At 41.5% G+C, this 18725-nt stretch overlaps 1 protein-coding gene across 1 annotated transcript in view; it reads right to left on the bottom strand.

The window, feature by feature from the left end:
* The window catches only part of SNX9 (sorting nexin 9), a 64819-nt gene extending 50218 nt beyond the window's left edge, over nucleotides 1-14601 (bottom strand). The window contains exon 1 of the mRNA XM_030021947.2: nucleotides 14333-14601. Within this exon, the coding sequence (XP_029877807.1) occupies nucleotides 14333-14344 (12 nt within the window). The 5' untranslated portion in view covers nucleotides 14345-14601. The remainder of the gene's footprint in view (nucleotides 1-14332) is intronic.
* Between the last annotated feature and the right edge of the window lie 4124 nt (nucleotides 14602-18725).

Genomic DNA, 18725 nt, shown 5'->3' with positions numbered 1-18725 from the left:
CCTATTTCTCAGAAGAAGAATCTTTCTGCCTTTTCCAAGATGCTTCACTCAAGAGATGCCAGGCTCAGGTGGAAAAAGAAACTTACCCCCAAGTCCGACAATCCTGATGTGCGCATGCACTCACTTGCCCACATTACAGTTCACCTGCAGCAGGCTAGCTCTTCCATGGAGAAGGAGGACAACCAAAACCACTGTGCATTCCTCACTAGCCATGAGCACACAGACTAACAGCTAATGTACCTCAGTTGTGCTCACAGCAGCTTTCATAATAGCTTCTCTGTCTAAATATCTTTGATAAGAACAATTAACAACCCACAGAGTGATTACTGTTTTTTGTTTAAGTTCACACTTCTGAAGCAAAATGTTTTTGTAGCGCTGGACTTCCTGATGCAGAACTTCTGTATTACAATGAAAGTATGCTTTATAGCACGAAAATTGTAGAAGCCACTCAAAAACTGGACACACCCTTGAAAATGCTTTCCCTACGGACAGGACTTCGCTGTATTAGAAAGAGCGCTTGTGTTATGCCACAGATTCATCTGTTTCAGCCATGTGTTAAAGTTCAGCTTCTCTTGGACAGCTGGCAGTGGCAGATAGTACAAAGGAAATGTCCATAAAAGGTTCATAGCATGAAATTCCCATAATAAATGCACGCCTGCCTTTTAGTAGTTAGCACTTCAGGAGTTCAGTGCTTCAGCCCTCCAGCAGTGCTCTTTTCAAGGGACAGGAATTCACAGATCTAATTTGCTTGGTGCCATTGTCTCAGAAAGGCAACTGCTGTATGTATCACAGCAGCAAGGATGGCAACACCTTTCAGGTTCATGCTTTGCCTCCAGTTTCCTGTCCTATTGTTGGTGGCAGCAGTTCCCAGATTCACAGAAAGAGGATCAAATTCCATATTTCTGTTTTGGAAAGTAAATGGGGCAGATAAATCTTTTCAAAGAAACCTGCATCCCACTAGAGACATAGAAACCATAATTTTTTTTTTGATCTAGGACTCTTCTTCACAAGTCAAGTCCTTAATTTTTTAATAGCCTTGACAGTAAGCAGACTTGAACTTTTCTTCTAGGACAGCAGCTTAAGCTTTTAGCTGGAATGAACAACAAAGGGCTTTTGGTCACCTCAAACAACTCCAGTAACATTTCTATTACGAATAAGTTTCAGAAAGATTTGCTACAAAAACTGCATCAGTTAGTACAAATATTCTTCAATATGTCTAGTAAGCGTAAGCCTTTGAAACCAGCTGCTTGTGAAACAATGATAAGCAATATGTTGATCACACCTGGAAGCACAAAACAGTAAAATGCATTTCTGTCTTCCCAGACTTTGTTTTATTCATTCTCTACTACAACTTTTTTGTATGTGGGTTTGGTTGGGGTTTTTTTGTTGTTTGGTTACATTTTTGGGGAGAGGTTTTTTGGTTGGGTTTTTTGGGGGTGTTTTGGGGTTGGGGTTTTTTTTTTTCAGAATTGCTTTTCCCACCAATACTGTTTTTAGAAATAAAATATTCATTCTAAAGTGCAGTTCTAAGAGAACAAAATAGAAAAAGCATACCTAGGATACAGGTTGGGATCCCAGGATTAGAGAAATTGAGGAAGCAGAAAGAAAAGAATAAAGACAAAAAAACTAGCTGCAAATAAATGAGTTCAGAAATTGGCAGTATCTTTTGATTACATCCAAAAGAATGGGTCAAAATGAAGCATTTAATCTAAAAAAGTGGCAATACTCTGCAAACAAAAGGCAATTACCCTGAGATTATTTTTGAGTTTTCTGTTCTGTGCTGTTTGATCTTTCACAGCAATTTGCCCTGTGATTACTGTCTAATATTGTTTTTGAGGTAGTTTACTGCTTAGAACAACTGCAAGACATCTGACTTGTTATCAGCTGAAGAGTCAGCATTAAAGCCCTAGCTGTCTTTATTGCATCAGTGAAGCTACAGAAACCACATAGGGGAGGCAAAGCTCTAAATGACAGTTTAACCATTGTTTCATTTCACTATTCACAGACTACTTAAGTCGCCATGTTTTAATCAATGCATCTTCGAAAAAACTCTCAAAACATATGCTAAATCCCACTGTGGATATTACCAAGGGTACTGTGAGAAGTTTAAAACAACTGGTGTCCAAAAAGCTCAGAATAACAGTAAGAAAACTGTTTCAGAAACATAGGCAGGAGCCCCCCACCTCAGAGCACTGAGGACACTACCTTTCTTCCAACAGTGGCCATCATTTAGATAAATTTAACCTTTCCCCCACCCTTTACGCTGAAACCCAAGCTCATCCAAAAGCCAGTAAGTACCCCAAGACTGAAAAGATTTTCACTGCAGCAGGTGCAACAACTGGGGCTACGATTTGACAAAAAATTCCACTTCATTTCAGTCCCTCTGTCACAACTGTATCAGACCGCTAGGCAAAGTGTACATTTGGATAGTCTATGCAGAAATACCAAGCGGCTCTTCAAGTGCCTATGCGTCTCAGCCTGGAAAGGCAGGTGCCTTCTGTCCTGCCTACATTAAAGAAATCTCTGCACATGTTCCTCTCACAGGCATTCCTAAGAGACAAGAAGCAAACAAAAAACTGAAGACGGGAAACATAAGAGGACACTAAGGACACTGTCTTCTCAGACTCCTACAGAAGCCTTACCTTAGGAATTTGAGAGATTATACATTATTCTAGAAACTGACAGTTAAAGTGATAAAGATGTATTACAAAGAAGACCCCAATGCTTATCTTAACTAATACAGAGCAAATGGAAAAAATGCATATTGCTTGTATACTGCTATGCGTCACTCTTGTGTATGTGCTCAACAACATCTGCCTACATAAAAACTTACTAGCCTGAAGAAACTGAACCATCCCTTCAAATTGATTTTATACTATGATTTTATTAAACAATAAGTAAAAATTAAAATTCACTTGTTTAATAAAAACCTCCCTTTAGAATTACATTTCTTTTCTAACGCAATTGTTTTTTGCTTTCAGCATCATCAGAATTAAAACAAACTCATCCAAAAAGTGAAACTAAATTCAGTCAAGAACTCTACTTCTGGACTAAGAGAGGTAACAATATTCAGGTATCATTACTCCAAGTTCCCTCACCAGCCGTAACTGCTAGATCCTCACATTACTCTACAAATTCAGATTAAAAACATGTCTCTTGACCTGCTGGCTCACTTTCTTCTGAGCAATTTTTCAATTCTAAAATAAGTTCAGTAGCCTGCAGCTAGTCATTTGAAGTCAACACCACTGACTATAAGTACCTTAGAAGCAAATTAAATACAGATAAAAAGGTAAGAAACAAGGACTTGCATCATTTCTCCCTGCTAATAAAACATGCTTGCAGACAGAGGAGACACAGAACAGGGAGCTCCTCTTCAGCCTCAGAAGCTGCATGCGCCTATAATACTTCAGGCAGGTATTTAATTAAGTATTCACACTGGATTAAAAGGCCTACCTCATATTGCAAGAAAATGGTTAACAAAGCATGAAGAGTTTCCAAAAAGCACAAAACACAAAGTTTGAAGTGTTTATAGGGTAAAGGGACAGTATGAAATACTCTATTCCCACCAACACGTGGGCTTAAACCACTGGCACTTATAGAATTATAATAAAGGTGTAATAAGCTTACCTTGAAACCATTTCTGTATGATTTTGTTTAAGAAAGAAGTGACTAGGCAAGTTTTCAAGTGTTAAAGAGACTTGGAAATGTTTTCTCTAGTAATAAACACAATGACTTACTAGCCTTTTCAGCAACTCAGGCTTTCCTCAGTGAGGACAGATTAGCTCTTCAGATCTACCACACAGGACTTCACTGTCCTGCTGAAAATCAGCTTTTGGTCAGGCAAGAAGACCTGAACTCTGTTCAGGCTAGCCCAGCTCATTTTTGGTTACATACCTTTTTTGATTTACAGAACATGAGCTTCTTTATAGCTGTCTACCTATAAGCAAACATCAGCACACCACAAAACCCACTGAAATGCGCTCCTGGCCAGCATTACAGGCAGCACACACACTAGAGAACTTGCATTCAAGTGAATTCCTACACATTGGGAGGCCCCTTGTTCAGCTCAAGCATCTAAGACTAAAAGTTAGTGATGAACTATGAGGACTAAAATGGTTGGAAGGCTAAGATCTCTTAAAAGTGTTAGAACGTAACAGATCTTAAAATCTTAAGGTATTAAAACAAATTATAGCTTCTTTCCATGCAGGTACAAATCAGGTGGGTAGATAACCACTGCCACAGAGCATGAGAAAAGCAAAGGGAAACTGCAATATTTTCCAGGTTTACAACAGTGCTTAAGAATTTTAAAGTCTGTGGATTACCTATAAGCAGCTCAGTAGTTTTAAAAAGCAGCATTCAAATTCTAATACTTTGAAAAGAACCATCATGCACTATTAAAAGAGGTGCTTGGTTACCTTTTGTGGTGTTCATACAGACTTATTTATGGGGCACTGTCAAACCAAATAACAGAATCCCCATGCACCCAAGCAATACAGAAGCAAGGGAAATTCAGTTGCAGAAATACATGCTAGACGCCCACATGATTTAGAGATGTTTCCAAATACTGACTCAGATATTCCTGTGAATCACATCTGAGCTTTCAGTTGGGTTAAGCACCTGAAATTTTTTTCTTGTTTCAAACATTACTTACAAACCAGTTATCAGTTATTAACAATGTACTGCAAAACTTTTAACCATGAGTGAGGAGCTCCAATGATATACGAGAAGACCTTTTTCAGAATCAACTGACTGCGCTGCTCCAAGTGCTCAGAGTTCCCCATATTTTCCTTTCTGAATACCAACCTATTCCAGGTCCCCAAATAGACTGGGGACTAAACAATTTCTAATTTGAGAAGATTAATTCCAGTTAGACCAGGACATACAACTGCAGCAAGTACAGCATGAGTTTGTATTTACGGATGTTAGGCAGGATGCATTTATCTCAAGCACGATTAAAATCTCTGCCTAGATTAATCATTACTGTGTCTGTGAAATCAAACTGCAACGCTTGCAACTGTTTGCTGAACCAATATTTAACTGTGTGTTTCAGAAGTCTGCCATGCCAAGTCCTCTGATGTTTGCCTGAAACTTTAGGGCAATCACTACTGTACCCTCACAGTCCTGTCCCCAAAGAACAGAGCCAGTAAGAGGTAAAGGTTTCAGAAAAAGCCTGCAGCATTCACCAGAAAAATTGCCACATTGTGACCTACTCATTAAGACAGCTTGTAGTCACACAATAGTACTGCCTCTATGAGAGTGGAGATTAGAAAAAGCACTAATTATCCCAATAATTGGAGAGGCACAAAGTTTCAGCTAAAGTTCTCTAATGAACTTCAAGCCTTTTCAGACTCACCACACTATTACAGGTTGTGCATTTCAACGTACCAGCTGTACAGGCCAGTCTAGAAGCAAATGCAGAACTAGCGAAGCAAACTACCTGCATGTTAAAATGATGCTACTTGAAATAAAACTTGACCTGTAAAATACAGAATGGAATAGTTGTACCACATTGAAGTCCCAAACACTGGTAATATTAGTAGGAAAACAAGTGCTCAATAGCATGCTAACTGAAGACAGCTGGGAAGGAATCTAAAATGCAGCAGAACAGATCCTCAACACTGAATTCTGCTAAATTCTCTGTTACTTGAGTAACCAACATTAAATGTTTTGGGATCTCTTAATCCTTTTTAGAAACACCACTTTATGACAGCCCAATAACCGAACTATTTCTATGTTTTATTTTATGAAGACAAGTGAGGAAACTATTATACCAACATAAATGTATTACCCTTATATCATATGAAGCTTCTTTACTCTAGAGGTGGGCAAAGTTTTATGGGTTCTAATGTACCCAAACCTACAGCTATTTTAGGCTTTTGTGTTGACAGTGTAGAAAAGTACAAGACCCTGTAAAGTTACAAACTGGGCATGTTAAACAGCAGCTCAAATAAGCAAAGCTCAGTCATTAAACCTGGCCAGAGAACACCCAGCACTTGAACTGGACATTAGTCACCTGCAGTTTAACGCAGTGTGCACACTAGCAGTAATGCCCTATCCCACTTTATGTTAAAAAAAAAAGTTCTGCCTGGACAGAAGCATTTTTGAGAGAGAGGAGAGACGGGGGGGGGGGGGGGGGGGGGGGGCAGAGAGAGAGAATGAATGACAGAACTGGACCAAGTCATACAACATTTAAAGTTTCTCCTTTACAAATCTCCATCTTCCATTATCTAGGAAATGTTTTAAACTGGACACCACGCAAACTTTTCTTGTACCAGCAACCTTTACAGTGACAGAAAGCATCAAAGAAGTCAGAGAAGAAAGTTTGAACTTCTGCTTCCTTACAAATTACCAGAAAATTTGGCAGCTTGACAGAATGCGACAGAGCTGTTGATATAAAAATTACAATTCAAAAACCATATACAAACTTCGAAGAATATGGTCTAGTTATTTGCAACAAGGAAGATGCTTAATTGTGTATTCCATAAGCAACCATTTTCAGAAGACAAATACAGGGCTATTAAGGGAGAAAATTACAGTACTGCTGAAAGAACTGTGCTGTAACTAGGTAAGCACTAATTACATTATATTATTGTATGGTATTGCAATATTCAATTACTGAATTAAATCTTAACCCCCCAAAAGAATTAATGCAGTAGAGGATATAAAACATTTAAGCTTAATTCTCAGCTCTGATGAAGTTGTAGGACAAGATGAACCACCTCACCAGTCATGGCCTTACTGCTGCACAAAGATGAATTGTATAGGCTCTCCAGGGAATCCCAGGATTTAAATCAGAACTAGCAGGAACAATAGATGTAATAGCCTTATATCAATTGTCTTTCTTTTGAAAACTGCACATATAATCATGACAAAGAAAAAAAAGTCCTCATACAGAAGAGGGAACCAGTTTAAAGCTATCCTAAGAGAATTTTTATAGTTGTTCTTGAAAATTAGCCATTTTGTTGTATCAGCCAGGAAAACAAAACACTTTGCTTGAATTCAACTAGAATCAAGAGGACAACTTATTTTTTCTCTGAACATGGAGAACTGCAGTCTCAGAAGGCTGGGAAAAGCAAAGCAAGTCCAAAACCTACTGTGTATAAACAGAGATACCATATGAATACACAAAATAAAAGCACAACAGTTCCCTTGCCAAGGAGGAACAGATGGCAACTCAGAGCAGAAGTCAGTAACACAAGGATAAGTCATAAGAAAACACTTGTCAACCAGTTGTACCCCAGTCCCACTTTTTACAAGAATGGGACTGAATGATTTCACCTGGGCAAGTCCCACTTGCAGAAACCCCAGGTCAGGCATGGCTGCCCGTCCCCAGAAGCAGCTGTTTTGCTTGGATTCCCAAGGGACCTCCCTCAAGCTGCACAGCCTACCTTCCTACCACCTCCTCCTCCTTCCAGCCACCTATTTTGCACATTGGAAACCCCTCCTGTATAGTGGCTTCCTTTAAGGGGCAGGGCCCAGGGGAAGAGCTGCTCTAAAACATAGGAGAAAATTAGAGTTTGTACAGACAAAAAAAAATTGTTCACACGCACAGAGTCGCTGGTTTGACTTCACCCAGCACACTTACTATGAGTACGCACCCTCTTATTAGCAGCACCCAGGATGGCTCACATGCCCTTCATACCATACCATGTCCTGAACGTCCCTTCGCAACTACACAACAGCTAGATCAGCCGGCATAAAGGGAGGTCGCTACAAGAAGAGTTGTCCCTCGAGCCCTTCTCCTCTTACTGTGGGTCTCACAGAAGACCATCTGTCAAAATTAAATTATTCTGGTCCCGAGTGCCTTTTTTTTTTTTTTTTTTTTAAACAGAGGTTTCTTACCCATATGAAGCTCAAAGAGAAAGACTACTTTGGAAGAAACAATAAGGCTCAGAACTTAAATTAAATCTTCCAGTAAGCAATATGCATATATTTTTTCTTTTCAGTAGCACTTAAATTTTGCTTATTGGACTACTACAAGATTGCTTTGGGTTTTTAACTTTGTATTTACTTGGGAAGCTCCTTTCCAATCATAAATCCCTGAGAAAGCAGGAATACAACAAAAGAAAGTGAAAGCACAAGCTTTGATTTTTGCCCCCTCAGAGAAGTTTAAAGTGAATTTGAATGACCTTGTAATTGTGAAACATGCTTTGAAATATAAGAGGTTTGGCTTTAAATGCTGAACACTACAACAGTTAGTTACTTTAACTATTTCCAGATATCTAAATGTTGATCTGTCCTACTGCAGTGCTGGTTGAAACAAGTCACTCCCACTATTTTACAGTCTCTATTACCTGCTTTTGTAACATTTTGCAAGACTATTTCCAACACCATCAATGTTGCAATTGCTTGTAAATTTAATACAGGTGGGAACCCATATATTTAAAACAGCAAAGTTCTCCTATCATTTTTCTCTTTTTTAATCTCTGTAAACTCTGAAATTTGCCAGATGTCCTAATCAAATAAGGAGTTTTATAAAAAAACAGAAGAATGTGTGGATATTCAATATCTCAGGAGCTCTTTCAAGACCTGAAAATCAGAGAGGTTCTAGAAGACGACGACAATTCACAGAGGAAAACCTTGAAAGAATGGAATAAAATAAACTTTTTCACAAAGCTACAGTTAACCGCAAAGACTTCTTGCCGAAATAATACCAATACATGGAAAGATTCTACCAGAGTGAAAACCTGAATTGCTGAATCTATAGACCAGATGAAGCTTACGACATCTGATACCAGACTTGCTTCTCATTAGCTACTGTAATCATGTTTTTAAATGATGACCTCTGGTAATGAGTCTCTGATGACTCAATGCCTAGGTGCTTAAAATAACTTTGAAAAACTGAGTCAGAGGAATCATTATCCAAGCATAGCATCATATAGATTCTCATCAGCTCTCCAGCTTCCCAGCACAGAAATGAGAAGCCCTGCACTAGTAATTGCTGCAATGTAACATAACCCACTTATCACTGAACTTTTAAAAGATCATCAGGTCAGACAAAGACAAAAGAGAAAATCTGTATCTTCATAAGACTGTATCAGTTCTTGTGCTCATCCTAACATCTCACTCCATCAATAGGTCAGGAATCTGTAGTAAATTTCCATTACCAAACATTTTCACCTTCTCTAGTCATCTCGTTGCCCCTTAAAAACAAAAACGCCAAACCAAAATAATCCAAAAAGTCCCAGGAAATATTTTCACATCTACTTAATTATAGCTTAAAAAAAACAAACAACATTTTGTACAATAAGGCCATAAAAGCAAAATTAAAACCTTACCTAATTAGTTTTGTTCCATCACATCCTACACATATAAATCAACCATGATCTCATTCTTTGTATACAGCTTGCTTTGCTGAATTTAAATAGTGGAACACACTGAATGGATTATGAAGTGATTTGCATAGTAGAAGTTCATCCCAACTCACAGATATATTAAGATTCATTAACTGAATGTTCTCTTAACATTTGATTTCCTAGAAAAGTCTACTTTCAAGGTTAGGACAATTCAGAAGGCAGACTTGCAGAATGCAAAGTTTGGGTATTTTGGAGGGTTTAGCACAGAGGGATGCTTCACTTCCCAGCTGCAAATCAGAACAAAGAATTGTTTCTGCCTGATTCATAATGCAAACATACAAACAGCTTCATGATGGTACAAAGGAAAATGTGAGACTTATTTTTGATTCTCTATTGCTCTTAGTAGTGTAAGGCTCCCGCAAAGAAAGATGAAAGGAAGGATACACACTTAAGAACAATAATCTTTATTTGAAGTCTAATGTGTTGTTATTTTTCCCTACGTGAAGTTTTCATATATAAATCATAATCTTCCCTCACCACAAGAACCATGCTAAATTCAACTATACCTGGTTAGTGACATTCACGAGATAATCCAACATGATCAGATGGACAAAGAAAGCCTTGAACAACATTTCCGTATTGTAGAACTATTGCTAAGCTAAGCTATAACTTCTTTTAAGAATATAATATTCAGTCTAAGCTTTCAGCTCAAGGGACTTCTTCCCACAAAAAAGGGCCCAGTCCTACAAACAGAACCAGGTAAATGAGTTCTTAAAGTAGACAAACCATTGAACAACCAAGAACATAATGGTGGGTTACAGGTGCCCCTAAAGTTACAAAGAAAAGTTTGTTGCTATTGACACTAAGAGGGGCCTAACCTGATGAAGCTTATCAATACCTGCCTTGTGAAATACCTAGCTTGTGAAAGTAATGTCACCAACTTCAACAGCATTACTCCTGTAACTCACGAGTTAATCAGCTCTAGTTCCAACTTCAACTTTTAAATTAAAACCCCCACTGCACATTAGCAGCACAGATTCCAGAAGAACTGTCTTGACGACCAGCGTGCATGTAACCTATCAACATCTCTTAATATCATCACCTCCTTCTGAAATTAGGATTTCACAAATGGCAAAACATCAGCCTTTTTAAAAAAAGGACTTGCCTACATTTTAAAATAATAAATAACACTAAAAATACACTGAGGTAGGGAGCATGTTATTTAAAAGCCAGCATATCACTTCCTGACATTTCTAGCTCTCCCTATTCAATGAAATTCAAAAACAAAAGAAAGGGCAGGAGTAAAGCTGGGACTTGGCAAACTCTAATGGGGAAAGAAGAGGAAAGGCCAAAGAAGTCACGAAGGAACAAACAGAAGAATGAGAATCTCATCTGCAGCTTTTGCAAGCAACTATCACAGAAACACATTTACAATATTGCATTTTCTTTGTGACTGAGTTTTGAAAATTTTTTTAAGTTTTATTCTTTTAGGCTTAGGCACTTTTTGCCTTCTTTTGTAATGCAGTTAAGAATAAGGAATCAGTAAGCTCAACTTTGTTTCTGAAGAAAGCATCCAAAATAAAATATCTAGCTTAATGCATCAGTTCTTAAACATGGATATGAAATTGTCTACTTCTGAAGTCAGGTTCAGTTAAATTACTGTAAAACTTTGGAAGTTAGCATCTCTTAAACAATCCTTTTGTTTTGTTTTGATTGTTTTTTCACTTGCTTCAGTTTTTAGAGCATGTGACCTTGAGCAACCCTTTAGGGAATCACAAAATCTACTGTCAAGTTACAGTAAGGATCTAGCCAACCAAAGCACTGCCACCAGAAGTCTCAGATCCTCCATTTCCCATTTATAGTTCCACCCTTCACCATGAAAGTCTCCCCCTCCCCACTTTGCCACTCCACCCAACCTTTTGCATCAGCTCTGAGCAAACTTTCAGCTACTGTAGCTCCCTAGAACTGAGGAAAATGGCCCCACTGTTTCCATTCAGTTAATCTTTTGCTATTTCAGCAACTTACAGTAGCTCAAAGGCAGGCCTGACAAGTGTTGGAGTCACATCCTGGGACGTACAGGCAGCACAGGATGAGGAACAAGGAAGGAGAAGGAGCAATGGTGACTGCTAGCTCAGCTCACAGCATCAGACAGGGCCTACAGCCACCCATGACTCATTTCAACAGAGGACTCCCTACGAAGTCGCCAGTTAACAAATATGCTAGGAAGGCATCGGTAAAGGCCTTTCTGCATGAAAATAGTAGTCCTTTCCCCTAAAAGCTTTTATTATTTCAGTCAGAAATCCGCTGAGTTTGAATGGTACAGAGAAAAGCCAGCACATTACACGACTGTAGACCACATCTTCATACTGGAAAACTCTAGGAACTTGATTGCTGTGGTTTATCAAAGTGGGAGGCAAGAAAACTGCCCAAGGTTTTTTTTACAAGCCAGCTGTGGAAGAAATCCCTATTTCTCCCCCACCCCAAGGGAAACCTAACACTTTGATACAAGCAAATCTTGTAGTAAATCTTCTAGACAAAAGTATAAAACTGGAAACAGAAGCTGCGCAAATTTAGATTCAAAATAAAGAAGCATCAACAGCGGGAGAATTGATGGTTTAAAAAAAAAAAAAAAGAAAAAAAGACAGACTGGATTTTCCATCACTGAAAGCATTCAAATCAAGACCAAATTTTCCCCCAGCCCTCTTTGGAAAGTATATTCCAGTTTAAACAGGAATTAATTCAGGAAGCGCTAATAGCCCGTGCAGTGCAGGCTACGCCTGACTGTCAGTCGCCCCTACTAGCTATATAGGATGTGCCACCATTAAAGTTTGAGAAATTCACACTCCAGATGACTAATTATAGTTTAGTTTTGTTAACATTTTCACATACAATACAAATACACTTTGCATATTTCTTTTAAAAATAGGCTATTTGGGAAGGAATGCAAGCAGAAAGCAAGAAGTTTGTTTACAATTTAAAAAACAAAATTTACTTTCCAAGTGAAATGGTGATTGGTTAGCTGGCTGAGCTCCTAAAAACTGTTTTTTGAGCCAGTTACTCCCTTAGACTGTTAAAAAAAAAAAGTATCCTTTATTATAGCTGACATTTGCACAAGTTTAACAAAATCCAAACCAGGGCAATTTGCAGAGAGCAACCTCCCTCCTGGGTAAAGCTCCCAGAAAATAAAGTAAGCTTCTCTTCAGTATTGCTCTCAGTTACTAGCATATCAAAGTAACAACAATAAAATATCAAGTCCTTACTGGCTATCACTTCCCAATTTTAACCTTCAAGTTAAAGTAAATTACCATAACTTGCAATGTGTGGAATGAAAAAAATTGGAGCACCTGATTTCAAGCCAGTCCTGGTTAGGAAGTTAGAAATTATACACCCTTCAGTCTGAGGCCATAATGACTTGAAAAAATTATTTCAAGAAAAGCAAAGTGAAAGTTTCCAAATGCATGAATAAAATGGCTTCATGTGTTTGGCACAGAATGCAGGATCCCATGAGCATACTGCGCCTCAAAGTGAGGAAAGAAACAGTGAACTGTTTTAGTACAGTATCTGCTTAGCATACTGTGTATTATGTAGCATATGCGTAGGCAGAAGTAGTTTTCTTTTTCTTGCTACCTGCAATAGTTAGGTTGATTACATATTAATCATACGCACATCCCACAAATCAGTGGAAACGACCAATATTAAAACCAAGTCCATCAACAATATTCTAAAACCTCAACAGAACATAAATTTCACTACATTAATACTTCTTTAACTGCCTAGCTGATTTTGAAGCCTAAAACCAACTTCTCCCTGCTTCTGAAAAAGTTTACTAAAACATGACTACCCATCAACTTATATGGCTACAGAGACAGCTACTTATACATTAAATTTGACACATTCAAGATGCAGAATTTCTCCAGTGCTGAGAAGCACAACACAAATAGTGCACTCTATGAGAACCGCCTCAGTAAAAGGAAGTTTTTAAACTGCTGGCCAAGTTCATGGAATCAGGTGACTCAAAGTATTACCTCAAATACCAAAAAAGCCTGCTGCGCTCTTTTGACAACTTACAGATGACATTTACTGGTGGATGTTAACTCACACCTACGCAAGCAGAGATGCTTTCATCAACCAATATAGTAAATAAATATTGTTAATTTAGAAAGAGACCACTTTCAGATAGGATGGGCTAATTTTAACCGTTGCATTAAATAGCAGATACTGTTGAAGAACTGAACAAAATAATTTCACTTCCTGCTTTTTTTTTTTGGTAATATCAGACCCTACTATTAACAGGTCGCACACTACGGACCGCAGGCTCCCACGAGAGACCCAGCACACCTATCCCCTGGATGCCACTCCAGGGGGTCTGCCATCAGCTGCCCTGACGCGACGGGGCGGCCGGGGGGCGTGAGGCAGCCGGGACACCCCGTCCCGGGCCCGGGAGGCAGGGCCCGCCGGCGGCCCAGGCCTTCCCCCGCCACCGCCGCGGTCTGCCGGCCAGCGCCGATTCGCCGGGCGCGGTGGAAGCGGGGCAGGGACGCCCGGGCTGCAGGAGCAGCCAGCCCTCGGCCTCCGCCGGCTTTTCGGCCTTACGGTCGCTCCGGGCGAGCCGGCGGGCGGCTGGACGAGGAGGGGAGACGGTGGGGCAGAACCAAAAGCAGAAAACAACTTTCCCCTGCCCCGGAGTCGGCGCTGCCCCGCCGAGCCCCTCCGCGCCGCTCGGAGGGGCCGGGCAGCGGCGGCGAGGCCCGAGCGCGGCGCGGCGGGAGCGGGCAGCCCCCTCCTCCTTCCTTCCCTCCCTCCCTCCCTGCCGCGGCCGGCGGCGAGGGGCAGGCCCCGGGGAGGGGACTGGCTCCCCCGACCCCCGAAACGCAGCCCGTCCCGCGCGGGGCCTCCCTCCCGCCCGCCGCCGCCGCCGCGAGGGGCTGCCGCCCGCCGAGCCCCTCCGCGGGGCCTGCTCGGCGCCCGGGGGCTCGGCGCAGGGGGCGCCCCGGCGCCGCCTCACGACCCCCCGATCCGCGCCGGGGGCTGCTCACCTTGGTGGCCATGGCGCTGCCGGTGCGGGCTGGGCTGCCGGTCTCCCCTCCCCGCCGCGGGCCGCGGCTGCTCGGTCGGTGTGTCCGGCCCGCCCGCCGCCGCCGCTGGGCCGCGCAGGCGGCTCCTCCTCAGCGTCCCCCAGTCGCCGCCGCCGCCGCTGCCGCCGCCGCCGCCGCCTGGGGGCCGTTGGGCGGCTCAGCAGCAAGCCCCGGCGCTGGGCAGGCGGGGGCTGATGTAGCCGCACGGCGGTGCCCCCTCCCCACACCCCCTGCACGCCCCTTCCCCCGGCACGGCACGGCACGGCACGGCTCGGCTCGAAACGGCACCCGGAGGCGGGTCTGTTTGTCCCCAGCCTCTCCGTCAGGGCCGGAGGGAGGGACCCGCGGCGCGGCGGGGAGCCCCGGGGGAGCCGCCCCGCTCGGTCCCCGGGGTGTGGAGGGGGGCGGACGTGCCCCCGCGGCCGCCGGGTCGGGACCGGCCCCCCCCCCCAGTGCCGTCAGCGGCTTCGCTTTGTAGTCAGCGTTTGCCCTCAAATTCCCGCTCGCGTGGGGGAGAGGACCCGCAGAAAGGCATTATCTGTCCCTCGCTTGCTTTTGAACAGAAATTTCGAAGCAACTGTACGGCAAGGAAAGCAATTTTTCCTCGGCCAGGGTCCCTCTGCAGCTGTTCGTGGGATGTGTGTCGTCCCTGACCTCCTCTTCCAGTAGGGCCTCGGTGTATGGCAGTTATTAACAGCAGAAAATAACATCAAGGAGCCGGTCAGGGTCGGTAGCATTCCTGTTGGGTGCTCTACGACCGTCTCATAATAACGGACTGTGACCCCACTTGATTTCCAGCCTGCAGGAGAGACGTGATGGGAAGCTAAAACAAAGGGGATGGGAAAATCTGGCGGCAGTGATCTTGCAAGGTGCTGCACCATCCGAAAAGTGCAACTTCTCATCTGTATATGTATAGTGGTTGGCCTGGAATCAGGATATGTTTCCCTATTGTAGAAGGAAATACCTTGTGTAATTGTCAGGGTGACCAAGGAGAGTCCTACAAGGCAGGCAGGCTGTTGGGAAGCTGTGTAACTCCTTACATCTGCGTTCCCGTGTCCATAGAAATTAGAAGCTGCCATTGGTATACTTTCTCAGTGAGACAGCTTTATTAAAAGAGAAAAATACGTTCACAGTTTTTCTAAGTTGGAAAAAATTTTCCAGGTAGAACCAGTGAAATAGTTTGTATGGAGTGTGAGGATGAGGAATTAAGAGGAAGCTGGCTGTTCAGTCGCCACCACTTTTCGAGTGATTGAACTGATTAACTTGAGAAGTTTTCAAACTCCTTTACTGCAGTTTTTAACTTTTTCAGAATTCAATTAAATAAAACAATTCCGACTTTTTACTCGTTATAACAGCAGTATCTAAAGTGAAACCTTTGTGTGTGGCCCACAAATGACCCTTTATGATACCAACTTTAAGTTGTATTAAGGATCAGTTTTGCCATGTGGTCCCTCCCTGGCTGGTTGTCTTGTTTAGGGATTCCCAACTGATAGGTATGCAAAGCACCTTCTGTCCGTTCACCAGATGCTGTTTTGCTATGTGATTTTTAATAAACTCGTGGCTTTTGCATAAGTTCCAATCTGTGTCATTCTTACCTGCGATCAGAACAACTGCCAGAAAAGCTTAGTCTACAGCTGCTAACCAGTATGCTTTAAGAGAGCACTGCTTGCCATCTGGGGACTGAAAAACAAAGTCATGATTTATTCAGCTTCTCTATATACTTAAAATGTCCAGTTTACAGTTTTCCACTGTGAGGTACTCCTAAAAATAAGTCTTAGCTGACAAGTTTGAAGGAAATATTTATTTCAGGGTGAGAGAATGTTCTGGGAAAATTATTTTTTATGGGATCTTTCCAATACTATTTGCAATTAATTGCCATTAATTCTTGTGTTAACAAAGACATTCTTAGGAATCACTTTGGCTTGCAAATAAACATATCTTTTCTTAGCTGCAAGCTTGATTATTGCTTAACACAAAGGGCCAAATACCAACACATTGCTGATGAAATCACCTAAAATTTCCAAAACTTTCTAAATTAGTTAATTTTCTGCTACTAAGCTGAGTCCTAGTCAATTAAGACTAGATGTTTGCTTAGCACTAGACATATAAGAAATCTCAGTGGCTTCAGCAGGGTTGTTTACATACTTAAGCATTTGGTAGGTTGGAAGTCGAGTGCTCTGCATGGAGCTTATCAGCTTTCAAACATAGTTGGCTCATTATTCACTTTGTGCTAACGCCCCAGTGTATGCTATAATAGTTAAATATCTCCACCTCAGAAAAAAAATCAAATACAGAAGAAAATCCCTTACCCCACACATAAATGACTTTTTTTTTTTAGTGTTCTCTGTACAGATTTCTACTAAGCATGTATTTTTACAGTTACCTTGTCTGCAGTAGTTCCCAGGAACAACTGCTGCAGCAGAGTTCAGTGAGAAGTGATCTGTTGCAGAGCCTTATCAAACGAAAAGCTCCTGCCAACAGCGCGATGCAAATTTTTTAATTAAAGATGGACTCTGACAAAGGACATGGACAACATTCGCCGAACACTGTTCTCTGCTGGGCAAGGCCTGCCTGTAGCTTCAAGATCACGGAAAGTCAGTGACCTTGTATGTTCTGAGTTAATGCAAGCTTGGTGGGGAATGATAAAGAAAAAATAAGGCTATTCAGATAACCTTCAGGCTGAAAACTATCTGGAGAACTGTGGTTTGTGTTTCTAAGCTACTGTTCTCAGGAGCTCCTTGAGGTGGTGCACCTTGGATTTCTCCTAGCTAGCAGGCTGTGCCCTTAGCATTACCTAGGTGATGCACTGGGGTAACTCACACAGCTCTGAGGCATTTACCACAGCTGTGGAGGAATTTTGAATAACAATTATTATCTTCAGTGGCAACAACTTTGCAAATGGAGCAGCCAGTCAAATCCATGTATTTCCAAAGTCTTTGCAGGAGGCATACTGAGAGTATGTTGTCCTAGGTCTTTATTTTCAAGGGTGTTTTTATAAAGTAAGAAGTGATTTTTTTTTTCTTGGTTGAGAGGCTATCAATGTGGTGTGTATGACAGAATCAGTTTCACACTACATGCTTTTAGCTGAAGATTTCTAACTACATTAATCAGGAAAGGCTAACAATGACTAGGGAGTAATTACAAAAACATTTCAAAATTTTCTTACTCCTTTTAATTATCATGTTTACCTTAATCATCTGATACACCCCTTGCTTTAAAGAAGGGGTAGAGATTTCACATTTCCAAAGACTTAAAATTGAACGGTTTAAGCAATGACTTAGTTTAAGAATCAAAAATAGAAGTAGTAGAGGTTCTTTGGGTATCGTTTCCTCTCAGCTGACCAGCATTTCTGTTTCAGAGTTGGGTTAACACCATTTCTTTGGTGTTTCTCAGAAGTTTGCCAGAGAGCGATATAGATAAAATATTGCTTCTTCCTATCTTCTCTCTCCTCCCCTCCCCCCAAAATTGGACAGAAAATGATAGGAGCTGAAACGTCCGTGAAACCTAATGTTATCTGCACAGAGCAACAGGGGAGCAGCTGCTGAATCCCATTTGTGCATCGCTCTGTAAAGCATGGCATCATTTGCACACCCTATCTGAAAAATACATTTAATGAAACATTTTCTGAGGGAAAAATATGCTTATTTTCCTTTATTGTATGTTGGGAGTCTTTGGCTAGAAAAGCCGTGAACTCTTGAATCGTATGGTATTTGCACCAAAGCACGGTAATTTCTTGTATACCCAGAACTTTACGTGGCAGTTTAAAATGGTGCTCAAGAGATTACAGACACACTTTTCAATCTTATTCTGCACCTGGTGCTGGAAGATCACTATCAAACCAGTAAGGCAGCCAATCCTGAAATACTGTAGGAAGTTAAGTCAAGACTTCCCTGGTTCATAAAAGCTCCTTTAGAAAAATGCACCCAAAATTGCACCCAAATTCCTCTGAGTTTTTCAGTCCCCAAATTTGTCTCTGAATAAGCAGTTCTGAGAAACTATGCTTCATGCATTTGCTTTTGACTTAAGGGGTTTGTCTCCTTAGAGCTAGTAATCAAAAGCCATTATTATCTGAACTGTGGCATACTATGTGGACCTTTCTCAAGGTAAGCTCTGATTTGACATAGTTACATTTGTAATAAACACCTGGCTAAGACTGGGTTTGTGCTCTGTGTGAATATGCTGTTTTCTTTACACCGGGGGAAAAGTGCAATGCTATGCCAATGCTAAATTCTGTATTCTGATGGTGTTGGGGTTTTTTTAACACAACTTTGTGAAGCCAACAGTTTTAAGTCATGGTGGACTCCCTGGACTCAATTTTCACTTTAAAAATCTGTAAGAACAGCTGCTGACCACT

Source organism: Aquila chrysaetos, chromosome 8 (genome assembly GCF_900496995.4).
Source record: "Aquila chrysaetos chrysaetos chromosome 8, bAquChr1.4, whole genome shotgun sequence".
Taxonomy (NCBI): domain Eukaryota; kingdom Metazoa; phylum Chordata; class Aves; order Accipitriformes; family Accipitridae; genus Aquila; species Aquila chrysaetos.
Note: the sequence above shows the minus strand (reverse complement) of the source record. Positions and strands in the feature narration are given on the sequence as shown.